At 38.9% G+C, this 26,937-nt stretch overlaps 1 protein-coding gene across 3 annotated transcripts in view; it reads right to left on the bottom strand.

The window, feature by feature from the left end:
* MDFIC2 (MyoD family inhibitor domain containing 2) overlaps window positions 1–26,937 on the bottom strand; it is a 158,384-nt gene that overhangs the window by 55,834 nt on the left and 75,613 nt on the right. For 2 of the 3 annotated variants that reach the window (XR_011964732.1, XM_072598688.1), the window contains exon 3: window positions 9,593–9,631. The exons of the other annotated variant lie outside the window; for it this stretch is intronic. Coding sequence is in view for 1 of the 2 variants with exons in the window: in XM_072598688.1 (XP_072454789.1) it covers window positions 9,593–9,631 (39 nt within the window). In the remaining variant the exon portion in view is untranslated. The remainder of the gene's footprint in view (window positions 1–9,592; window positions 9,632–26,937) is intronic. 3 annotated transcript variants of the gene reach the window in all.

Below are 26,937 nucleotides of genomic sequence, written 5' to 3'. Positions count from 1 at the left end.
TGGGCAACAGTAAAAAGTTTCTGAATACACAATGACCAGAAATTAATTCAAAATTGGATGTGTTATGAATCCAAGGTGTTTCTGGGAGTGCTTGCCTATGCTGCATCACATACAGCCTTGGTTCTGAACACAAAGCATGTGCACTTTGTACTGCACCTGCCATCACACCATGCAACACCAATGAGTGCTGCCAAAAAGCCAAAAGAGGTCATGAGTGGAAAAAGTTTAAGAAGCCCTGCTCTCACCTCTTCTGTCACTTTGATGCTTTTAGAAAGAATTTTGTTGTTGTTCAGTTGTTTCAGTTGTACCCAACATTTTGTGACCCCGTTTGGGGTTTTCTTGGCAAAAATACTGGAGTAGTTTTTCATCTCCTTCTCTAGCTCATTTTATAGGTCTAAACAGAGGTGGACAAAAAGGGTTAAGTGACTTGCCCAGGGTCACACAGCTAATAATTGTCTGAGGCTGTATATGAACTCAGGTCTTGCTGTACAACCTAGCTGCTTCTTCCAAGGAAAACATACTTCATACTTCTTTTCCTTCTACTCTGTCCAGACTATCTATTTTGTCCCTTTAATATTACATCTTCCATTCTGACTGTTTCTTAGCTCCTGGATTGCAAATGTCATTGTCAAAAGTCAATGGCCCACATCCTCCAAAAGATTATCTCTTTTTAGTCTTCGCCCTCCTTGATTTCTCTTCATAACTGACACTATTAATGACTACCGCTTCCTTACTATACTCACTCTTCCTTCAGGGTCCATGGTGCTATAGTCCTGTTTCTCCTCTACTTCTTCTCAGTCCCTGTCATTGTCTCTTCAATTGATCGATTCAACTTCCTCAAGGTAGCCATTCCTTGCAGTTCTCCCTCCTAACGAACAGCTCCAGTAAGTTTACTCCTTAAGTCAAGTCAGCAAGCATTTATTAAGCGCCTACCATGTGGGAATACAAAGAAAGGCAAAAATAGTCCCTGTTCTCAAAGACTTCACCAGTATCATGGGAGACAATATGCAAACAACTAGTTACAAACAAGATATAAGCAGTATAAGTTGGAGCTGACCTCAAAGGGAAAGCACTAGCAGTGAGGCGGATTGGGAAAAATTTCTAATAGAAGGTGAAATTTTAGCTGGAACTTGAAGGAAGACAGAGAAGCCAGGAGATAGAGATGAGGAGAGAGAGAATTCCAGGCAGAGAGAATGGTCACTGAAAATACATGCAGTCAGGAGATGGAGTGTTTTGCTAAAAGAACAACATGAATATCAGTTTTGCTGTGTTGCAAAGTATGTGGGAGTGGGGAGGAAGCTGAAAGATACAAGAAGGAAAGTGGAAGGGGCTAGGTTATGAGAGCTTCAAAAGCCCAAACAGAGGATTTTATATGTGATCTTAGAAACAATAGGAAACCATTGGAATTTATTGTATAGGGAGGTTACCTGGTCAGACCTGAACTTTAGTCAGATCAATTCGGCAGCTTGGAGGAAGATGTACTGAGGTGATAAGGACCTGCAGTAGGGTGGTAGCTATGTCAGGGGAAAGAAAGGGTTCCATTTGAGAGATTCTGGGAAGGTAGAATGAACAAGATTTGACAACTGATTGAATAGTGGGGTGACAAAGAGTAAAGATCAGGGATGATACCCAGACTGTGAGCCTAGGAGCCCAGGAAGTTGCTCCCATGACAGTAACAAGGAGGATAGGAAAGAGGGGAAGTTAGGGAAGCAATGAGTTCAGTGTTGGATCTGTTGAATTTAAGATGTCTATGAGACATCCAATTCAAGACAACCAATATGCAGTGGGAGACATGAAACTGAAAGTCAGGAGAGAGATTAGGACTAGGCAAATAAATATGAAAATCATCTAATAAAAAATGTCCCATGCTTTCATTATCTACCCCAGAAATACAGGCTTGGTATAGTGGAACCAAGAAGACCTGGGTCCAAGTCCCATCTCTGATGCATTTTGGCTGTGAGACTCCAGACAAGTCACTTAACCTCTGAGGCCTCTGGTTCAACCTTTAAGACTATAAGTTGTCAACAGATATTGACAGAGCAAGTTTTCTCACCAAGGAGTGCGTTGCCTTTAATAGTGAAATCATTGGTTCTAGATCAATCCTTCTTCATAGTCTGGTGTTCAACTAACGCTCCCCAGCAACTTGGCTATCTTTCTAGTCTTCGGATTTCTCTCCTTACATAATGTGTTCCATACAAACCTGACTAATTCAGTACAGTGGAAGGAGTAATGGGTTTGGATTCAGAGTTGGAATCCTAAGCCTACTGCTTACTCCCTGAGTGATTTTGGGAAAACCACTTCGCTGAGGGCATGAGTTTTTTTCATCTCTAAAATGGAGGTTGGCCAGATGACCTTTAGGGTCTCACCTAGTTGATCTATGATTGCTGGTTCATAACTTTCTTCTGTTAAGCCCTTTGTTAAGTCTAGCACCAAGCTAGAAGGCCTCTACTGTTTTCAGTGGTAAATAGAATCTCTCTTAAATTTGAGCAACAGGTATTAGACTTACAATTTTAAAATGAGTTTTCAAGTAGAGATAATGAGACAGTGAGATTTGAAAGCAGAGGAAGGGATCTAGTTTTTTCCATTACATTAGGGTTTCATCAGACTTAAGAACTGAAAGAGATCTTAGAGTAATCTGGTCCAACTCTCTCATTTTACAAGTGAGTAAACTGAGGCTTGGAGAGATTAAGTGACATGACCTAAATCACATGGGTAGTAAAATAACAAATAAGATTTGAAACTACATGCTTGCTTTGACATTGGGTGATCTTTTCATATTTCTTCCTATTGCTACTAAATTCATGGCTTAGATTAGCAACACTTGGGTGCCCTTCACAATCTAAAGACCAGCTCTGTATTCAGGCAGAAGGTAGTTTCCCATAGTATTTAAAGACCTAAATCTGGAGTCAGGAAAAACAAAATTTGAATCCCATCTCACGTCTTTTTTTAAAAATTAATTAATTAATTAATTTTTAGTTTTCATTATTCATTTCCACAAAATTTTGAGTTCTAATTTTTCTCCCCATCTCTCCCCTCCCCTACCCCATAACACCTTGCATTCTGATTACCCCTTCACTCAATGTGCCCTCCCTTCTATCATATCCCACCCTTCCCTATCCCCATCTTCCCTCTTTTCTTATAGGGCAAGATAGAGTTCTATACCCCATTACCTATATTTCTTATTTCCAAGTTATATGCAATAAGAATTCTCAACATTCATTTCTAATACTTTGAATTTCAACTTCTCTCCCTCCCTCCCCCCTTCCCTACCCATCCCCACTGAGAAGGCAAGCAATTCAATACAGGCTATATATGTGTTGTTTTGCAAAAGACTTCCATAATAGTCATGCTGTGTAAGACTAACTATATTGCCCTCCATCCTACTCTTTCTCACGTTTTTTTTTTTCTATTCTCTCATTTGACCTTGTCCCTTCCCAAAAGTGTTTACTTCTAATTATTCCCTTCTCCCATTTGCCCTCCCTTCTATCATCCCCCCACCTACTTGTCCACTTCTCCCCTACTTTCCTGTAGTGTAAGATAGATTTTCATACCAAACTGAGTGAGCATGTTATTCCCTCCTTAAGCCATATGTGAAGAGAGCATGCTTCACTTTTTCCCTCTCACCCCCTCCCTTTTCTCTTCCATTGAACAAGATTTTTCTTATCCCATCTCATGTTTACTCATTGTGTTACCATGGGCAAATCACTTAAACCTTCTCAACTTCAATTTCTTCATTTATGATGTGGTGTAATGGTAAAGGAATTTGAGGATCTTTCCTATCCCTTAATTAGCCCCTGTGACCTGCTTTGAGCTTTGGCCCAGTCTGAGTCACATGAAGTCCATGATGGGAGGAGTTTGCTGAATGGTGGAGCAGGAAGAGATCATGAGGCAGAGGTGGGAGAGAGGATGGCAGAGCTGAGGTGGAAAGGGTAGTGTGAGAGAGGATAGAATTTTGCCTAAGGGAGTTTGTTTCTGTGGAGGCCTAAGAGAGGGAAGGCTTGGAGATGACAGTCCTCCTTCCATTGGTAATGTGTACAAACTTTGTTGCTACCATTGTGGAATTGTCTTTCTTGTATCTGAGAAAGCATTTTAGTTCTGTCTTTGAGGAAGAGAGTTTATATTTTGCTAACTTTCTGGAAATACACATGCTTATTCATAGTGGCTTCTGTGGGTGTCACATTGGTGTTACACATGGGTATTATAGGACCATAGACTGAGAATTGTAAGCAACCTGAAAGGTCATTGAACCTGTCTCCCTCAATTGATGGAAGAAATTAAGGCTCTGACCCAAGGTGAGATAGGCAGCAAGTGACAAAACTAGTATTTCTAAATTCAAATGAAGTATTCTTTGTACTATGCCTCAGAAAATAATATCTATAGTGTCTAGCTCAACCAATTATTGTGAGGGTTCTAGAAACAAGACTCTATACTACTTGTGGTTCTAAAGAAATTGACATCACTGTGGGGAGGAGCCAAGATGGTGGAGTAGAAAGATACACTTATGCTAGCTCTGAACCCACAGCCCATAAAATACCTGTAAAGAAGAACTCCCAACAAATTCCTGAGCAGCAGAAGCCACAGAACAATGGAGCAGAGGAGATTTCTGTTCCAGAGAGACTTGAAAAACTGACCCGAAAGGTCTGTCATGCCTTGGAACAAGAGCAGAGCCCAGCCCTGCCTTGGCTGTGTGTCACCAAGAGGAGCAGATCTGAGCAGGCTTCAGGGACAGAATCTCCAGCGGCCAAGCAGGCCCCTCCACCCACAGGCACCAAAGGTCAGTGAGAGGGTCTTTTTGGCTGGTGGAGAGGGGAGTGGGGTGTCCTAATGAGTCAGGCCCCCTCGGGAGGCAGCAGTGGAGGCAGCAATAGACAGGGGCTCCCAAAGTGGGCAGGAGCCCGGATCCATTGTTGAAGGTCTCTGCATAAACCCCCTGAGGGAACTGAGCCCCTAGTGGTGGCCCTGCCTCCATCCGAGCAGCTGAACTTAATCTCACACTGAATAACAGCTCTGCCCCTCGCTGAAAGTCCTGAGGCTTGGAAGCAGCATTTGAATCTCAGACCCCAAGCACTGACTGGGCAGAACTGGAGGCCAGGTGGGTGGGGAGAGGAAGCTCAGAAGTCAAGTACCCGCTGGGAAAATGCCCAGAAAAGGGGGAAAAAAATAAGACCATAGAAGGTTACTTTCTTGGTGAACAGAAATCTCCTCCCATCCTTTCAGATGAGGAAGAACAATGCTTACCATTAGGGAAAGACATAAACATCAAGGCTTCTGTATCCCAAACATCCAAAATAAATATTCAATGGGCTCAGGCCATGGAAGAGCTCAAAAAGGATTTTGAAAATGAAGTTAGAGAGGTGGAAGAAAAACTAGGAAGAGAAATGAAAGATATGCAAGAAAAACATGAAAAGCAGGTCAACACCTTGCTAAAGGAGACCCAAAAAAATGCTGAAGAAAATCACGCCCTGAAAAATAGGCTAACTCAATTGGCAAAAGAGGTTCAAAAAGCCAATGAGGAGAAGAATGCTTTCAAAAGCAGAATTAGCCAAATGGAAAAGGAGATCCAAAAGCTCACTGAAGAAAATAGTTCTTTCCAAATTAGATTGGAACAGATGGAGGCTAATGACTTTATGAGAAACCAAGAAATCATAAAACAAAACCAAAAGAATGAAAAAATGGAAGATAATGTGAAATACCTCATTGGAAAAACAACTGACCTGGAAAATAGATTCAGGAGAGACAATTTAAAAATTATGGGGCTGCCTGAAAGCCATGTTTAAAAAAATCCTAGACATCATCTTTCATGAAATTATCAAGGAAAACTGCCCTGAGATTCTAGAACCAGAGGGCAAAATAAGTATTCAAGGAATCCACCGATCACCTCCTGAAAGAGATCCAAAAAGAGACACTCCTAGGAACATTGTGGCCAAATTCCAGAGTTCCCTGGTCAAGGAGAAAATATTGCAAGCAGCTAGAAAGAAACAATTCAAGTATTGTGGAAATACAATCAGGATAACACAAGATCTAGCAGCTTCTACATTAAGGGATAGAAGGGCATGGAATATGATATTCCAGAAGTCAAAGGAACTAGGACTAAAACCAAGAATCACCTACCCAGCAAAACTGAGTATAATACTTCAGGGGAAAAAATGGTCTTTCAATAAAATTGAGGACTTTCAAGCATTCTTGATGAAAAGACCAGAGCTGAAAAGAAAATTTGACTTTCAAACACAAGAATGAAGAGATGCATGAAAAGGTAAACAGCAAAGAGAAGTCATAAGGGACTTACTAAAGTTGAACTGTTTACATTCCTACATGGAAAGACAATATTTGTAACTCTTGAAAGTTTTCAGTATCTGGGTAGTGGGTGGGATTACACACACACGCACACACACACACACACACACACACACACAGAGCACAGAGTGAATTGAATAGGATGGGATCATTAAAAAAATGAAATTAAGCAGTGAGAGAGAAATATATTGGGAGGAGAAAGGGAGAAATGGAATGGGGCAAATTATTTCTCATAAAAGAGGCAAGCAAAAGACTTTTTAGTGGAGGGAAACAGAGGAGAGGTGAGAGAAAAACATGAAGCTTACTCTCATCACATTCGACTAAAGGAAGGAATAAAATGCACACTCATTTTGGTATGAAAAGCTATCTTACAATACAGGAAAGTGGGGGAGAAGGGGATAAGCAGGGTGGGGGGGATGATGGAAGGGAGGGCATGGGGACGAGGGAGCAATTTGAGGTCAACACACTTGGGGAGGGACAGGATCAAAAGAGAGAATAGAAGCAATGGGGGGCAGGATAGGATGGAGGGAAATATAGTTAGACTTATACAACACGACTATTATGGAAGTCATTTGCAAAACTACACAGATATAGCCTATATTGAATTGCTTGCCTTCCCAAAGGGAATGGGTGGGGAGGGAGGGATGAAGAGAAGTTGGAACTCAAAGTTTTAGGAACAACTGTCGAGTACTGTTCTTGCCACTAGGAGATAAGAAATACAGGTAAAGGGGTATAGAAAGTTATCTGGCCCTATAGGACAAAAGAGAAGATGGGGACAAGCGAAGGGAGGGATGATAGAAGAGAGGGCAGATTGGTGATAGGGGCAATTAGAATGCTCAGTGTTTTGGGGTGGGGGGAGGGGAGAAAAGGGGAAAAAATTTGGAACCCCAAATTTTGTCAAAATGAATGTTAAAAGTTAAATAAATAAATTTAAAAAAATAAAAAAATAAAAAAAAAAAGAAATTGACATCACTATTAAGAGCTATGGGCAGAGTAGGTATGGCTGACCTGAAAAATAAACTATGAGGAAATTTGTTTCTATGGGAAAGAGTTTTGTCCTTGGGCAAGACAATGGAAAACAACCAAGAAACTTACATTAATTGTTTGTACAATATTCCAGTTACAACTGAGTCATTGTGCCCTGCTTCCTATTCCTCCATCAATCTTCCAACCCTGTACTTCCCTCCCTCAACATTGCACTAACCTCCACCTTCATTCATCCTTCATCACTGTATCACTCCCAATTTATTCCTTTGTCTCCACAACCCAGTTGTAAAACTATTAATTGGTTAGCCATATTTCACTTGTGAAAAACATACTTGTGTGTCTCCAATCTAGATCTCTTCTTGTGTATGCAAGTAATAAAAGTGCCTTGGCTAGATCAGGAAAATGCAGACAGCTAAGCTAATTTTTGAATAGGATCAAAGAAGTGATCTTGCTCTGACACTTACTACCTAGGTAACCATAGGCTAGTCTCTCAAACTGCCTGAACCTCAGGTTCCTTATCTGTAAAATCAGAGATGGGATTAGACTAGAAGGGCTCTGAAGTTTCTTCCAGTTCTAGTTGTGTGATCCTATGATGTGAGAGTGCTTTGAAAATCTTAAGTGTTATAATAGTGCCAGATCGTTATTATTTCATTCTCCTCCTTCTTTTCCTCCTCCTCCTGCTCCTTTGCATTCTCCTACCATTACTATTTTCCCAGTTATCAGAGAAAGGTCAAATATGCATGACATTTTCTTTGGACCATAATGGACCACAGAACCACACCGGACAACTCTTCTCTCTTTGGGGGACACATGCTAACCTCAAGCGACTTAGCCCAGCAGCCATGGCACATCATTGACTACAACTATTTTGCATTCATAACAAGAGCAGTCTCCCCTCTGTCAACGGAGCACTATTGTTAACAACTATAAATGTATTAAAAACACAAGGGCATTTTCATCTGTGTTTTGTGCATGAGAAATATTGTTGCTTGACAAGCTCCAATTGGCAAGTGAAAAGGGGCCTTATTGAAGGAAACAGCAGTAGCAAACAGTGAGCTAGGCAGAATCATGGTAATTGTCCCTTTAACATTGGCAGCGTGCATTCACTTAATATGACTGCTGCTCCGTCTCTGCCTCATCCAGACCCAGAGGACCTGTTAGACAAGCCGCCAGCCACCTCTCTCTGGGATCAAGCTGTCAATGCAAACTTGCTTTCTTTCTCTTTTTCTGAGCTAAGCTCTACCCCCAGAGCTCGGGTTGCTTTTCCTGAGTGAAAGCTTTAAAAGAACTCCATTCTAAATGATATCACCCGCACTGTTCTCTTCAAACTGACAGAACAAAAGAACCAGATTCCAGAAGCTGGGTCTGAGTGACTTGTTAGTTGCCTGGAATGATGACTTCCTACATCCATGGTTTATTGGTGCACATTGGCATAGGTTTGGTCTTGCTGAGCCCCATCTCTCACTAATTTTTAATAAAATGGGCAGGTGAGATTTTTGGTCATGGACTTCCCAAATGGAGGCACCACTAAAGGACTTTAGGAGGAGTATTTATCATCCAGACTCATTGCAAGATAGACCTGAGAGCCTTATTTATAACCTGTAAAGACAGAATAGTTTGGGTGGTATTGGAGAGATTTTTTTCCTTAGACTGCCTATCTTCAGCCTAGTACAATGACCATGGGCCAGATGACCTGAGGAAATGAATGGGGGAGATTTTTTTGGTGTGTGAACCATCATTCTATGATTCTGTGATTCTTTCCAACTAGATGATGAAATTGCTTGTGGCAGGGATAGGATCTTATAACCCTATTTCATCTGCCATAGTGCTAAACACTGCTTTGCACAAAGTAGATATTTAATAAGTTTATTTTCATCTCAGCGTAGCTACAAGCTCACTGTGGTGATGAGCTAAGCTAATGTCTTTACGCAGTCACTTGGAACAGTGGATTGAACGCTGGGCCTGGAGTCAGAAAGATCTGAGTTCAAATCCTACCTAGGACATTCACTAGTTGTGTGAACCTGGGCGAGTCACTTAATCTCAGTTTCCTCAATTGTAAAAGGGATTTAACAATAGTACCTACCTTTCAGAGTTCTTGTGAGGACCAAATAAAATTATATTAATAAATATTACAAATATTACAACATAGAGTAGCCACTAAATAATAGTTGTTTCCTCCCTTATTTCTTGTTTCCTGAACCACAAGTTGTGTTTAAGCATTAATTACATTGAAATGAATTAACTTGGAAAGGTGATCAGGGTAACCTTTTATAAGCAAAAGGAAATACATGAGAAGTAATAGTGAACTTACCAGAAACTTCAAGGGGATTTTGGCTTGAACTGGATAATTCTGCCAGAAAGACAGACAGACAGACAGACATAGAGACAGAGTCAAAGAGACACAGAGACACAGAGAGACAGAGATAGTGAAAAAGAGAGAGACAAACAGAACAGGTTAATTCATTATTTTTTTTAATTGTTAGCATTTCTTCTGGCTTCACTTTTTTTTAACAATTAAAAAAACCACAGTCTAATGGAGTTTCCCACATCAGTTTGGTTCTATCTGCTCAAACTTCCCAAATGAATTTATAAAGATAATAATTGTAAGAACTAATGTTTCCCTAACCCTAAAATTTTCAAAAGTGCCTCCCTCATAACAGTAAGTGAATGGTGCAAGTATAGATGAGCTCTTGGAGGTTATAAACCTTGCTCATGGTCATGCAGTTAATATATATCAGAGCTAGGATGTCTACCTAGTTATCAGGACTCCAGGGCTCTAGAAACAACTAAACACTGTGTAGATGAGCAACTAAACAAGGCTAAACACTTTGTAAATGAGCAATTTTACATAGATATGTAGCTATAGCTATGTAGGTAGAGAAGACAGGACAGAGGATAGATGAGATAGATCATAGAGAGACAGATAGATAGATAGATTATATAGATAGATGGATAGAGGGATGCATATACATGACATTTTCTTTGGAAATGAGCCATCCATAATGGACCACAGATGCATACATCTTTGTTGGGATCTAGAACAAAGTACATGGTAGATGCTCAGGAAATGCTTGTTGCATTTGAGGTGGTATCCTAGGCCATCATAGATTTTTAGGAATCGATCAATTTGGATGTGGTTTCCAGTGACCTTGATCTTTCATTACTCTCATTAGTTTGTCAGTGAAGCACTTAGAAATCATATATGACATAAGGAACTCATTATTTGATTATAGTGTTGAATTAATATTTGCTTTGAAAGTCATCATTTCTTATCTTCCACTTCCTGTCCCTTTTGTGGGAATTCTGTTGAATGAAATAGACTATGAGAGATCTTATCATTGGACAAACTAGCAACCACAGAACTTGGATGAAGAAGACCTTAGTCCAATATAGTTTACATTTAAGAGACAGAAGGATTTTAGTGGCTTGTCAGATCAATAAAAGTAAAACATGTGATGTGTCAGCCAAAAGAGCAAATATGACTGTGGGCTATATTCATAGAAATATAATTTCCAGAGCAAGGGACTTGGTATTCCTCCATTGTTCTGCCCTGATCAGATCCCATATGTAGTCAAATTATGGACACCAAATTTTAGAAGGGATATTGCCAAGCTGGTGCTCAGAAGAGGATAAGGCATGCTGATGGAAAGATAACAAGAAACCTAGCCAAGAATGGAGAGATCAGGAGGCAAATGGGAATGTTTAGCATGGATATGAAAATAACTTTTTAAGAGGTAGTGGGTTTTTGATATTTGAAGAGATGTCAGATAGAAGAGAATTTAGATTTGATATTTGGCCCCAGAACATGGAACAAGGAACAACTGATAGAAATTCAAGGGAGTCAGATTTGGAGCCAAAACAAGGGAAAGTTCCTTAAACATGAGAGGAAGGAGCTCTGCTGGGGATGAGTAAGCTCCCTAATCCTGAATATCTTCAAGCACAGTCTGGATGACCAATTGCTGAAGATGAAGTAGGTAGTATTTGTGATGGAATAACCCCTGCAGACCTCTTCTAGACTGAAGATTTTATGATTTAGTAGCAACATTTTATAAATGTCCATAATAATGGACATTTACCTAGTTCATTAAGTTTTTCAAAGTATTTTACTTACATTGCCTCACTGGGTTCCCATAATGACACGGCCAGCATTCCTATGAGTGTTTGTTCTATCCTAAAATCACAAACTTTACCTCTGGTCCTCCCCTTATAATAATAGTCAACATGGTGGAAGGGGAGGGAGGGGCAGCTAGGTGGTGATGTGGATAGAGTGCTGGGTCTCAAGTTAGAAAGACTCATTTTCTGAGTTCAAATCTGGCCTCACACACTTACTAGCTGTGTGACTGTGGACACTTAAGTGTGATTGTGGTCACGTAAGTCTGTTTGCCTCAGTTTCCTCATCTGTAAAATTAGCTGGAGAAGGAAATGACAAACCAGTATCTTTGCCAAGAAAACCCCAAAGGGGATCATGAAGAGTTGGACATGATTGAAAGAACTGAACAACAGCAAAAGTTAAATTGAGAAATGGGAGAAAGTGTGAATGGTTCAACAGCAACTGTTTACCACTGCTGAAAATCTAGATGAAAATATGAATAAAAGTCATGCCAGATCAAGAATGTTTTGTTATCTATAGGTGTCAGCAGCTATGTATGTGGGGAGATGCAAGTCTATAACTGAGCTAAGTGAGGAAACCAAAGTCAAGGGAAAGTAATGGATGGCTAGAATAGAACTGTAACTCCCACAGATTAACTAGGGCAGCTAGGTTGTAGAATGGATAGATTATATAGAATTTACGTCAGAAAGACCTTGGTTAATAGTTATGTGACCTGGGCATTTAATCATTCTCAGCCTTATTTTTTCTACTATAAAACGAGGATGACAGGACCTATCTCAGAAATTGTTGTGAGAAGCAAATAAAGTAATATAGACATTATAATATAATATATATGTTAAATATCCTATAACACACATTATTATATTATACATTATTACCTGTCATATAATAATATTATACATATTATTATATATTATATCATCAAGCTATTTTCAAACCTTATATAGTTAGAACTATAAAACTGTTAACTAATTTTCATGATTTTTGCCTTTTATATTAATTAATTTTTAGTTTTCAACTATCACTTCCACAAGACTTTGAGTTCCAGATTTTCTCCCTACTTCTTTCCTTCACCCACCCCAAGAAAGCATGCATTCTGATTACCACTTCCCCCAATCTGCCCTCCCTACTATCACACCTCCCTTCTCTTATCCTTATCCCCTCTATTTTCTTGTCGGGCAAGATAGTTTCTATACCCCATTGCCTGTATATCTTATTTCCCAGTTGCATGTAAAAACAATTTTTTACATTTGTTTGTAAAACTTTGAGTTCCAACTACTCTCCCTTCCTCCCTCCTCACTCATTCCCGGTGAGAAGGTAAGTAATTCAATATAGGTTATACATGTGTAGTCTTGCAAAACACTTCCATAACAGTCATGTTGTAAAAGACTAACTATATTTCCCTCCAACCCATCCTGCCCCAATTTATTCTATTCTCTCTTTTGACCTTGTCCCTCCTCAAAAGTGTTTACTTCTAATTACCACTTCCTCCCATTTTCTCTCCCTTCTATCTTCTCTCCAGCCCTCATTTATTCCCTTACCCCCTACTTTCCTATAGTATAAGATAGGTTTTCATGCCAAATTGAGTATGTATATTATTACCTCCTTAAGTCAAATCTAATGATAGTAAGGTTCATTCTTTCACTATCACTTCCCTCCTCTTCCCCTCCATTGAAAAAGTTTTTTCTTGCCTTTTTCATATGACAGATAATTTACCCCATTCTATTTCTCCTTCTCTTAATATATTCCTCTCTCACCCCTTAATTTAATTTTTTACATGTCATCCCTTCATATTCAACTCACCCTGTGCCCTCTGTCTCTACACACACACACACACACACATACATGTATATATACATATAATCCTTTCAACTACCCTAATACTGAAAAAAACTCAAGAGTTACAAATCTTATCTTTCCATGTAAGAATATAAACAGTTCAACTTTAGTAAGTCCCTTATGATTTCTCTTTCCTGTTTGCCTTTTCATGCTTCTCTTAATTCTTGTGTTTGAATGTCAATTTTTCTATTCAGCTATGGTTTTTTCATCAAGAATGCTTGAAAGTCCTCTATTTCATTGAATGATCAATTTTCCTCCTGAAGTATTACACTCAGGTTTGCTGGGTAGGTGATTCTTGGTTTTAATTCTAGCTCCTTTGACCTCTAGAAGATCATACTGTAAGCCCTCTGACCCCTTAATGTAGAAGCTGCTAGATCTTGTGTTATCCAGATTGTGTTTCCACAAAACTTGAATTGTTTCTTTCCGGTTGCTTGCAATATTTTCTCCTTGACCTGGGAGATGTGAAATTTGGCTATAATTCCTAGGAATCACTTTCAGGAGACAATTGGTGGATTATTTCAATATCTATTTTACCATCTGGTTCTAGAATATCCAGACAGTTTTCCTTGATAATTGCTTGAAAGATAATGTCTAGGCTCTTTTTTTGAATATGACTTTCAGGTAGTCCAATGATTTTTAAATTGTCTCTCCTGGATCTATTTTCCAGGTCAGTTGTTTTTCTAATGAGATATTTCATATTGTCTGCTATGTTTTTCATTCCTTTTGTTTTGTTTTATAATTTTTCGATTTTTCATAAAGTCATTAACTTCCATCTGCTCCATTCTAATCTTTAAGGAATTATTTTCTTCAGTGAGCTTTTGGACCTCCTTTTCCATCTGGACCACTGTGCTTTTCAAGGAATTCTTCTCCTTATTGGCTTTCTGGATCTCCTTTTCCATTTGGGTTAGTTTATTTTTTAAGGTGTTATTTTCTTCAGTATTTTTTTGGGTCCTCATTAGCAAGCAGTTGACTCATTTTTCATGATTTTCGTGTATCACTCTCATTCCTTTTCCCAATTTTTTCTCTACTTTTCTTACTTGATTTTCAAAATCCCTTTTGAGCTCTTCTATGACCTGAAACCAATTCCTATTTTTCTTGGAGTCTTTGAATGGAGGAGCTTTGACTTTGTTTTCTTCTGTTTGTTTACATGCTTTGGTCTTCCTTGTCATCAAAGTAAGAATCTATAGTCTGATTCTTTTTCCAGTTTTTGCTCATTTTCCCATCCATTTACTTGACTTTTGAGCTCTTTGTCAAGGTAGTTCTCTGCTTCCAGTGGTGGTGGGGGTGTACTGTTAGCCACTCAATGCCCCCATAAGCTGTGGGCCTAGAGCTCCAGAAACAGCAGCTGTCACTGCCCCTACTGTTGCTGTGGCTGGTGCAGGCTCCTCTGCTACTTCTGTGACTCTGGGGCTGGGACCAGACTACTCTCTTCTCTCACACAGGTCTGACTGTTTTTTTCCACTGACCTTCCAATTTGTCCTCAGCATTTTGGGGTGTTAGTGATTCAGTACCCCTGAGGCCTGTTCATGTCCCATCTGTGCCAGCATGGCCAGTGTTGGACTGTGCTGGGCTCCTGGTCTGGTGTGATAGATGTTTCTCATTGATCTTCCAATTTACCTTGGGCTGGAGATTTGCTTCACTCCATCATTCTGTGGGTTCTGCAGCTCCAGAATTTGTTTAAAGTCATTTTTTACAGGTATTTAGCTTGTTTTGGGAGGAGAGCTGTAGCAAGTTCCTGCTTTTACTCTGCCATCTTGGCTCCACCCCTCATCAACTGCTAGCTATTCTAAAAAGAAATATTATTACAATAGTGATGATGATGATGATGATGATGATGATGATGATGATGATGATGATGACAACGACCACAGTAATGATGAGTTGAGAATCACCCCTGGTCATAGACATATAGAAGACCAAGATTCCTCCCTGGCAGTGCATGTGTTCTTTTTTGGGTGGAATATGCTCATCCCTAGAATGTTGTTGCCTTACACCCCTGCTTTCTATCACCATAGGGTATCTTTCCTAGGAACCCCCTTCTAGAGAAGGTGCAGGCTAGATTCTGGGAAGGATGCACTGCCTCATCTCCCAGCAAGTATCTAAACTCTGTTTGGATATAAATATGCTAGTCTCCAGTGTCCACTCATACACACACACACACATACACACACACACACACAGACAGACACACACGCTCTCAGCTGACTTTCTCCAGTCACAAGAATTATTAGTTGCAGCCCTGAGCTAAGGGATTTGCGTAAATGTTTTCTACACCAGAGTGTACTTTCAAGGTGGATTAGCTTTTGTTTAAAGCTCAGGATTGTGAGACTCTTATTGGTCTCAACAGTGAGTTGTTTTTAAAGTAAAAAAATCACCATTTTGGATAAACCAATATATTTTGATCCAAAACAAGGCCTCTAAGGATTTGTTAAAAGATATTGAACTGAACTAGATCTTTAAGTATGAGGAGTCTTTAATTGACTTTTCTTGTGTCATTTTATCCTGGAAAGCAAAGGTCAATGTTAGCAATACTAACAAATATACCAGTGGCAGCTTAAGTGAGGCAGTGAGTTTTGTTTGATCCTTTCCTACTGTGGATGAAGGAGAAAAGTAGCAAACACCCCATTTACTGCTCCTCCTTTTCAACATTTTATCTTGAGCAAATAGTGTGGTACTGGCTTGGGGGGGTCAGAGGACTTGAGGCCACATCTCATATCTGATTCTACCTGAGTGAGGTTGGGCAAACTCCAGCCTCTCTAGACTTAATTCTTCTCATTTGTAGGATGAAAGGGTTAGACTAATTGCTCTCCAAGATTCTCTACAGCCATAAATCAATAATCCTCTGATCTCCCATCTCTGTGCCTTTGCACAGGCAGTCTCCTCTACCTGGAAAACATCTGCTTCTTACCTTCAAGCTCTTAGAACTCCTACTTGCCTTTGTGACTCTAATGCCTTCCTTCCCCACTCCTTTTTCCTTGATATTACTTTGAGTACCTTCTGTATGTGTAATTTGCATATACAATATTAACACTTCCCTGCCACTAGATCATGAACCCTTTGAGTGTTAGACTGGTTTTGCTTTTGTCTTCTTTACACCTTTGTCTTTCTCATAATGTATCCAAATCTGTGAGTTCATTGACACAGTGAATTACCAATGGGGAAAACCCCCTCTACCAACGTAGATTGCTCCCTGCCCTTCAAGTCGGAGTGTTAAAGAGTTACTTAGGGCACTGATCAACTATGTGACTTCCTCAAAACCACCTCTCTAGAATACATGATTAAACCTGGATTTATTGACTCACTTTCTATGCACTAAGCCATTTTTTCTTTCCTTTGGCATAGGCTATAGGTGTTTAATAAATACTCATTAAACAAACGAAGTGCTGTGGCATAGTTTATTTCACCATGAAGAAAGAATCCTTTCCTAATCAGTCATCACAGCCCTTGTATTCGCTCAGGTCTTCTCTGGATTCTGGTCTCTCATTTAAAAATGTGTTTCCTAGCCCTTCTTACTGTGAATATCCTTGACAATGTAAACAGATGCACTGTTTGGTTTTTTTATTCTGAATCCAGGCTGACTGAAAGAATAGCTCCAAGGAAGTGGTTTTTTTTTTCATTCCTCAAAGCTCAATTACAAGTACTTTATTTTTTCCCTTTGCATTACCGACTGTCTTAGCCTTACCAATCAGGTTTTATTTTATTTTATTTTTCTGGCTGGAGATATAGCTACTTTTTTACACTTCTCCTCTTTCAAAATATCTGCCATAGAAATAAACATGGCAAGAAGTTTAAATGTTATAAGCTGAATTTTAGCACTTAAGACATTTATTAATTTCCTCAAAATATAGGAAAATAAGATCATAGATTTTGAGCTAGAAGGAAACCTTTAGATCCTCCATTCTTTTTTTTTGCCTCTCTCTTTCACACACCTCCATTCTTTTTTTCTTTCTCTTTCACACATGAAGAAACTATGATCTGGTGACTCTTCCAAGGTTATACAGGTAGAATGCGGACAGGGACAGATTCTGGACCCATGTCATCCAAACCCAAATCAATCTGTTTTCCATTGTACCAAACTGCTTCTAGGACTATGAAATTGCAAGTTTAGGATATTTGGTAAGCAGCTTGAAGGTAATGAACATTTCCCATAAAATCTGATTCATCCTTTGAAAAATGAGAACCGTTAATAGCTTACTAATTCACTCTGACCCTCCACAGGCCAGGATAGACTTCATTTTTGTGCCTGCAGCCTTTGCACTCCTGAAGAAGGTGCTGGCACAACATTTTTAGACATGAAATTGACGGTACTAATACTGACACCAGCACTTAGGGAACTCAGTTAGTGCAGGATTTAGCCAAGGAAATTAAATCATTTCCTAGGAGCTGCTGGCATTTCTGGGAGCTTCTGCTTCCCCTAGAAACAGTAGATGAGAAAGTCAGCTTGAGCCAAATCAGGACCCAAGAAGCAGGTGTCTGTTTCAAAAACTAGTACACTGTTAGTGGAATTGCAGATTGGTCCCCTTGTTATGGAAATGTCTTACAGAATCTATGCAAGTAAAGTCACACTATTCATGTCCCCAAAGAAAGAGAGGGGAAAAAATAAAGTTCTTATTTATTGTCAAATATTCACGGTATCATTTTTATTGTAGAAAAAAAGAAAAACATGGAGTTTCCATTGATTAAGAAATGGCTGAACAAATCAGGGTATATGAAGGCAATTGGATGCTATGGTATGACAAAAAATTATAACTCTAGGTAATTCAGGGAATTATGAACTAATATAGAGTGAAATGAGTGGAACCAGAACAATACATGCAAGGACTGTAATAATGTAAACAAAAATGTTTAATTCTGATGAGTTATAATGACTAAATTCAGTCCTGGAGATCACATTCCTCTAATCTCAGTAGGAAGGTGGAGAGTATTGGTGTTATGTATTTAAGTCAGAAGAGGTCACTGTCTGTTGGTCTTATTTAACTTTTTTCTTTGTTAAAAGAAAGAGCTAAGTTGTGAGAGTGTATAGGAACTGTGATTCCAGTGCTAAAGGGAAAACCCAGTTGAAGGATCTTCCTTTGACAATTTCGATGAGCATTCTTCACAACTCATAGGCTTATAGAATTACCTAGAATTCTGAGACATTAAGGAATGTTACCACGGTCAAAACTACTATGATTAAGGCAGGCTTTTAACAAAGGTCCTAACAGTTTAGAGATCAGATCTCTCTCTTTTATGATGAGTTACCTCTCTGTATGAGGAAAGGATTATTATATAAAAGCAAAGAAGGTCAACAAAACTCCCATGTATTTTTCAAAATCATACATGATCTCTTGAAAGATTTAAGAATGGAGATAATCTAAAAACTATTGTTGCTCAGTCATGTCTGACTCTTCAAGACCCCATTTGGGGTTTTCTTGGCAGAGATACTGGTGTAGTTTGCTATCTCCTTCTTCAGCTCATTTTACATATGAGGAAACTGAGGCAAACAGATTTAAGTGACTTGCCCAGGGTCACACAGATAGTAAGTATCTGAAGGCAGATTTGAATTCAAGAAGATGAATCTTCCTGACTTCAGGGCTAGTGTTGTACTCACTGTGCCACCTCACTGCCCTAACTTAAGAACTATCTGATGAATATAAATAGGGCTGTGAAACAGGAAGACCAATGCTCTCCAAAAGTTTTTGCTCTCATTATTGAAGAGTTTTCATATAGATTCCAAGAAAGACGAATAATGTCCTGTTGTTAATGAATTCCTTCAATGGCTCCAATTTGCAAATGATTCTCTTTAAAAATTTTTTAAATATAATTTATTTATTTTCAGTTTCCAACATTCACTTCTACAAGATTTTGAATTCCAAATTTTTCTCTCCATCTCTCCCCTCCCCCCACCTCTTCCTCCAGTCTGCCCTCCCTTCTATCACCCCCCTTCTTCTGTTCCCCTCCCCTCTATTTTCCTACAGGGCAAGAAAGGTTTCTATGCCCGATTGCCTATACATCTTATTTTGCAGTTGCATTCAAAAACAATTTTTAACATTCATATTTAAAGCTTTGAGTTCCACATTCTCTCCCTTTTTCAGATGATTTTCTAAGTATTTCTTTAATCCTCAGAACATCATACAATATTCTAGGTGAGATACATAATCACTTTAAAGAGTTGTCTCTCTTTAGAAACTGGTTTGATCCTGACTGCCTTTAAAAATGTCCCAGTCTCACTCTTAAAAAAATCACTGGAACCTCCTAACACCTTAAGTTATTGTTGTATATTTTTCTTTTGTTCTCAGTCCAACTCAGTGAAAAAATGAACAAGCAACTGCTTATACTGACTTCTCAACCCTTTGCAATCTAGATTCCCACCATATTACTAAACTGAAAATATCATCTCCAAGGTTAACAATCCTCTCTTAATTGACAAATATGGTTGTCTTCTCTTCTGAATATTTCTTAATGGATCTACTGAATTTGATGCTGTTGAGTACTCTTATGGTGTCCCTTGCTGGCTGACTATCCATATCTATCTCTTAAGTGTGGGTGTTTATTCCTCAAGGTTTTGTCCTAGGCTTTTGCAGTATCATTCCTCATGCCTGGAATGCTCTTTCTGCTTATCTTCTCCTCATAGAGTCCTTGCTTTCCTTCAAGGTTGATCTCAAATGTCACTTTCTTCAGAACACTTTTCTTTGTTTCCACATCTGCTAGACCCTTGCAACTAGAGCCTTCCCCTTGCATCTTCCATGTACCTATTTACTTATATGCCAGCATATCCATTGTAATGCAAACTCCTTGAGAACAGGAGTGGATTTTTCTATTCTTTTTTTTTTTTTTTTTTTTTTTTTTTTACATCTCAAGTGCTTCTATAGTGCTTAATAAATGGCTGCTTGAAATTATTGGTATGGGAGAGGAAAGAGACTGAATGATCTTTGCAAGCAGCAGCATAAATAAGGGAAACAGCACAAAATATACTATAAAAAAGTGTGATTGGATAAAGCAAAGTGGTTTCATGTATTCCATGTGATGTAAAGAATGGGTTTATCTGCTCAAAGAATTTATAGGAGTAAACAGACAATAGAGGCATGAAACAAGATGGGTTGCTATGTGTATCATTAAAGGGATGTCACAGATGAGATAGATGAGATCACAGCTCCATTTGTCCCTTGAACAAAATTGATAATCAGTTGGCCATCACATAAAATTTAATCTGGTATTAAATCCTTTATTTTCCTCTTTTAATCATAGGTAGTGTTCACTAGAACCTTACGAAAGATCCTCTAACTTTAAACATTTTTCATGTGGAACAGTTTATATAGATAAAACAGTAGGGGCTACTGGGGAGGAGGTAGAGAAGACTGGAGAGTGAAGAGTGAATCATAACCAAGAAGCCCCATGAAATGCTGGTCCAAGGCATTCACCAAACAAAAAAGAGGGTTAATGGGTTTAGGCATTTTTGGTAGCCTAGTGAACCATGACAGACTCTTCAGTATCTTTCTGAGCCAATATTGGTTGCTTATATTACTGAAGCTTATTTCAAACTTCCTTCTTTCTTCAAGCATTATTAACACAAAATTGTGCTCTAGTGTACCCCTCAGAGCTGGTAACTCATTTTCCTCTTAAGCAGAGAAAAATACATTTACTTAGGTAGACTCAGTATAGGAAATTACTCTGTGTAAGTTAAAATATAAAATTATCTAGTGGAATGACAGTGCGTTGTGTAGAGAACTCTGCCTCAGTGTACACTTACTGGAATCTCATTTTGTCAAAACTTGGAGCATTACAAACTTTGGTAATTTGGTATTTTGTCTGATGATTGGGTATGGAAAAATGAGGTGAGTGTAAAATACAAATATCTTGGCCAGATGTGTTGGGGAAGAGTATGGAAGGACCGATGCTTAGTGGGATGGTAAACGGAGCCTCTGACAGGAGGAAAGGGTAGGTGAGGTTTTGTTCCAAAAGGAAAAAAAAACCACCCTACCCCAGGCTCAGCCTAGATACTCATTTTCAAAGACAGCAAGGTTGCAGAGAGGGATAATGGTTTCTGGGGCTTAGGTTGATCGGCTTGTTTCTGGGTTATTCTCCTGGTCAGGCAGCTAGGAGTTCTTCTAATTGTAAAATGGAAGAATCTGTTTTATCTTTCTCCTGCTTCTTAAGGCTAATCCCTTGCTAGACTGTATTGTTTCCCTGTGTCTTTTGTCTTGGGGAGAAAGGAGACAATCTCAGACTCATGAACATCTTGTTAAGGTCTGTTGAGGCTTAGGGGGGTGTGACACAATTTTCTTGCCGAGTCTTTTTACTGAGGGTTTTTTTTCAGCTGGTTTGTCTTGGAGGTCTTTGAAATGTCTCCTAGTAAGCAATGATTTTCATTTCCCTTTGTTCCCTTCCAGATCTGGGCTGTATTTTGCTCCATGCTCTTTGGGGGTCTATTTCAGGCATTGTGGAAGCTGGCTGCCTCACTTTCAGAACAGTTGCGGGGAGGGGAAGAGCCCCTGGGGAGCTGTCCTTTCCAGACCTGAGTGCCTTAACTTGCATTCCCCCTCCCCTCCAACCCATTCCCAACCTTCTTCCCCTCCCTGCTCGCACTCTGTTGCTTGAAGGGGACCTACTCTGGGGCTTCCTGTTCACAGGATTTTGCAGGCACCCATCTAAGGAAAGTCTGAAAGGCATGTCTGGGATGTTGCAGAATCATTTCCATAAAAAGCCCTGAACTTCAGCAACAAAATGACAATACTGAAAACCTTGCACTCTCCTGGAGAAAGAAGGGACGAAGTAAGGTCTCTCACCTCTGGAGAAAATGCCTCATCATAGTTTCCGGAGCAGGTGACAGTCACCCGCTAATGACTTTTGTTCTCCATCTCTTAACTGGTTCATACCCCAACCCAGGCTCCTTTTTATCTCCCCTGCAAGTAATTTGATTCTTTAAAGAATTCTAATTTCCCTCCTCTGACTTTCCATACTCAGTCAACAGATATTTATTAAGAACCTACTACATGCTAGTCCCTGGGCTAGGCTCTGGGGACACAAGAAAAAAATGAAACATTCCTTGTCTCAAAGAACTTGCACACCAATGAGGAAGACAGAATGTATACATAATAATAATTATTATTATAATGGCTAGCACGTACATAGTGCCAACTATGTGCCATGCTCTGTACTAAGTGCTTTAGAAATACTATCTCATTTGATCCTCAAAAGAACTCTTGAAGTAGGTGCTGTTACTAAATCCACTTTACAGAAGAGGAAATTGAGGCAAATGTGGGTTAACTGATTTTCCCAGGGTCACACAGTTAATAAGTATCTGAGGCTGGATTTGTGCTCAAGTCTTCCTGACTCCAGGACCCGTTCTATCCACTCCGCCCCACCACCTTGGTGTTGTTTAGTCCTTTCAGTTGTGTCCAATACTTCATGACCACAACTGGTGTTTTTCTGGCAAAGATGTTGGCATGGTTTGCCTTTCCTTCTCTAGTTCATTTTAAAGGTAAGGAAACTGAGGCAAACAGGATAAAGTGATTTGCCCAGTTGGCAAATGTCTGAGGCTGAATTTAAACTCAGGAAGATGAATTCTTCCTGACTCTAGGCTGGAAGCTCTATTCACTGTGCCACCTAGCTGCCCAATAAATACACACATGTAAGTTTATATACATATATGTGCATATATCTATGTCTGTCTGTCTATCTATCTATCTATCTATCTATCTATCTATCTATCTATCTATCTATCTATCTATTTATCTATCTATCATCTATCTATCTATCTATATGTGTGTGTGTGAACCCATAGAAGGAAAATATTATGTCTTTGAGATCTGGACCCCAAAAAGGAAAAGCCCCTCAACTTTCCCATGTGGCCCAGGTCCCTGGTGTTCACCTGGGGCAACCAGCCCTTCGCAGTTAAACCAGCCCTTTCCTTGTCTGCACCTGGCCCCATCCTAGACCACCACTCCTTAGTTCCATCCCTTCTCTGTTCCCAGACTACTTGACTTCTGTATAAAAGATTCATCTTTCCTCCATAAAAGTGCCCAGATTCCTTAAGAATCTTGTCCACTTGCATTAGTGATACAAATGTTCAGATTCTTATATTCTGTCCAATAGCACAGATTCTTAAAATCTCGCCCACCCCAGTCTGTGTTCTAATAAACCTTGTTTTTGGCTGAAAGAAGGCTTGGATCAGATTCATTCAAGGCAGGGCCTGTGTTGTTTGCCCTTGAATTTCTGGGTCTGGACACTCCTAGACGTCAGCAATAGGATGATAGTTTTGCAGGTAGACAAGTTTTTAATGGTCATGTAATCCTGTTCCTGTCTCTTTCTTAAAATAAAAGCTGAAGGGGGTAGTATAATGAACTTATAAATAATTAATTGCCAATCCACTTAGGGGGTCTTGGATTGAGTTACAAACTTCTTGACATATAGACAGTGTGATCCTGGACAAGTCACTTAAACTGCCAGTGCTACAGGCAACTCTAGACCTGGAAGGAACTCTAAAGGCCACTGAGTACAGATGAGGAAATCAACAGTGAGGGCAAGTAATTTGGACCAACCAGTAAGTACCCAAGTCAGGGTTTCAACCCAGGTCTTCTTGACTCCAAGGCTAGCACTTTATCCATTCAACAGATAGAGCACTGGGCTTGGATTCAGGGAAACCTGGGTTTGAATCCTATAGTCAAAATCTATTAGCACCTATGTGACTGAGAAAGTTATTTCACTTCTGTGAGACTCAGTTTCTGTATCTGTAAAATGGGGGACAAGAGGAGCACCTAACTCAGAGGGTGTTTTTGAAGCTGCAAAGAGATCATGTATACAAAATACATGCATATGTGTGTAGGTTTTCCCTAGAATTTGGAAATGAAATTTTGGTGATCTGCACAAACTCAACCCTGCAAAGACTGGATGTGTTCAAGAAAGAATATCTAATTTCATGCGGAAAAACATCACTGCTTCTTAGACCACTGAGGTGTAGATTTTTAATATTTAACTCTTTGATTTTATTCTTTTGACCACTTCTTTGAGTAATTTATATGGATTATACTTAATGAGAATCATATAAGACCATCAAAAGGGGGCATTTATTTGCAACTGAAATATCAATTAAGGTAACATGTACCTTAATACTGTAATCAAATGCATCTGATGGATCATATGAAGGTTTTTTTTAAATGCTATGAAAGCTACAGAAGCATGCTAACAAATCAATTTGATCAATATATGGGATGTAAAAAAGGGAGAAGACAAGATTGACTGATGAATAAGGAGAAGCTGACACCAATAGGTTGGCAGCCAGTTACAAGTCTCTTTAGGGCAAACGCAATTAACTTAGAATAATAGACTCAAATTTGATGGTTAGAAATGCACTTTTATTAAAAATCACCGCCTGAATCATTATGCACTCTTCTGAATAAAATGGTACTGATATTCTGTGCATGTGTGTGCATGCATATATAAACAGACATAGATCTACCCATATGTCTATCTATATATACATACATATACATGTATCCATGTTTCATCTTCATATGTACTGTGCACACTGACTCAGAAGGTAAAAGTGGATGTCAGAATAAGATTCTTTTAAAAGGAAATTCATTCACAAATGGTCCAAGGGACTATAAATTCTGAATATTCTCCCAAATTACAAATATAAAAATCATGCTACTTATCAGGTACTATTAGACATAAAGTCAGTGAGCCCTGGTCCCAGAACTGCTGGTCCTTTTGGGATTTGAAATTGCAATCAGGGATTTACAGATTTCATTTTGAAGAGAAGAAGTCATTACTAGAAACCTAAGCTCATTTCCTCTCCTTTAATAGCTGTTTTAAATCATTCATTTAGAAAATACATTAACTATTTAGTGTACTTGCGATGTATTTCTCTGAGCATCAGAGGCATTTTTTTTTGATAATCCCTTTTAAAATTGTTTTTAAAAAAAGCAGGTTAGAGTTGGCAAATGAATGCCTAGTAATTTTTATCTACATTGCACTTCATCTGGGTAGATTTTGTTACTTCCTCTTATTATTTAAAACAAACAAATACATATGCATATGTGTATATGTTATCATTTTAAAAGATATAGAAAACAAGATCAAAGGAGAATGTATTTTTTTCTGCTTAATTCGATAATAGTGGCAAATAAATGCTTTAAAATCTACCTGGACTCTCAGTTTTAGATAATCTTCAAATAAATCTGATTTGGATAGGACACAATAATGGAAAATGACAAATTGTCCTTTTACTGAAAATGGTGGAGAAATATCACTTTAATATTATAGTCTTTAAATGATAATAATAAATGAAATGGAAAATAACTGATGCTTTGGGATTCAGGACATTTGAAATTTACTTCAACCTAAATGACAATTAGCAAGAGACAATAATATGGTGGAAAGTGTGCTGAGTTGGGTTCAAATCCCAGCTCTGCTACTTTTTAATCTGCAAGATACTTAGGAAGCCATTAAACCTCATCTGTAAATTGAGGTTTTGGACTACATTGACTCTAAGGTCCCTCCCTTCCAATTATAAATCTTGGAATTATCAGTGTGTGCTAGCAAGAGTGCTGACCTTGCCATCATCTACTAGAAGCTAGTTGTGTGACCTTGGGCAAGTCATTTCATTCTGAGTCTCAGTTTGATCATCTGTAAAATGAGAAGATTGGATTGTAAGGTTCCTCCCAGCAGTTAGACGGCATAGGGGATAGAAGGATGAACTAGAAGTCAGGAAGATTTGAGTTGGAATCCAGCCACAGAACCTTATTAGATGTGTGACCCTGGGCAAGTCCCTTAATCTTCTTGTGCCTCAATTTCCTTATCTGGAAAGTAAAAGTTTGGCCTATTAGATTCCTCCTAGATTTAAATCTATAATCCTATAAAAATGAATCTGAAAGTGATCAAGGAGAAAATAAGAGACCTCAATATAGTAACTAGCAAATTTCCCTGGAAAATTTTGAAGGCAGTATTTTGTATAACACTTTGAAACCTGCTTCACAACTGGTAAATCCAATAAGTAAGGCAAATTTTCAATTTTCACAGTCACTATTTGCCTGTAATGTTTTTATTACAACATGTCCACATGACTGGCCGAATACGTAGTTCTGTAATGTAAAGTTGGAGATATTTTTGTTCATGTTTCTGATTTAAGGTATTCCCAACATATGTTTAAATTATCTTTAGTTATTGGCTTAACTTTGTAGATAATTTTAAATATAGAAAGAAAAAAAATCTTTCAGTCATAGAAATGTCAAATTTTTAGCAGACCTTCAAAATGATCATTTTATAGAATTGGCCATGGGGTAGGGGTGGGCAGTGGGAAACGGCTGGTCTAAGGTTGCTAGCTAGTGGCAGATCTGAGATTAAAGCCTGGATCTCTGGACTGCCGGACCCAGTTCTTTCCTCCATACCAGCTTCCTTGTAATTACCTCCAAATTGTCATTCTTCACAGGAATATCACGAGGGCTGGCAATTCAGAATCTGTCTGTCACATTTCAATGGATTTTTAATGTCTTCTGGTGGCAATAAAATATGCATACTCCCCAAAAGAGCTGCCATTACAAATTCAGGAAAATAAAATTCATTCATTCATTCATTCATACATTCATCCCATAGGCATTTAATAAGTGCCTGCTATTTGCCAGGCATATTGCTGGGGATACAGAGTAAAAATAATATAGTCCCTGTCCTCAAAGTGATTACCTTCTATGGAGCAGAAATAACTTACAAAGAAGTCAATATACAAT

The sequence above is a fragment of the Notamacropus eugenii genome, chromosome 3 (genome assembly GCF_028372415.1).
Source record: "Notamacropus eugenii isolate mMacEug1 chromosome 3, mMacEug1.pri_v2, whole genome shotgun sequence".
NCBI classification, from domain to species: Eukaryota; Metazoa; Chordata; class Mammalia; order Diprotodontia; family Macropodidae; genus Notamacropus; species Notamacropus eugenii.
Note: the sequence above shows the minus strand (reverse complement) of the source record. Positions and strands in the feature narration are given on the sequence as shown.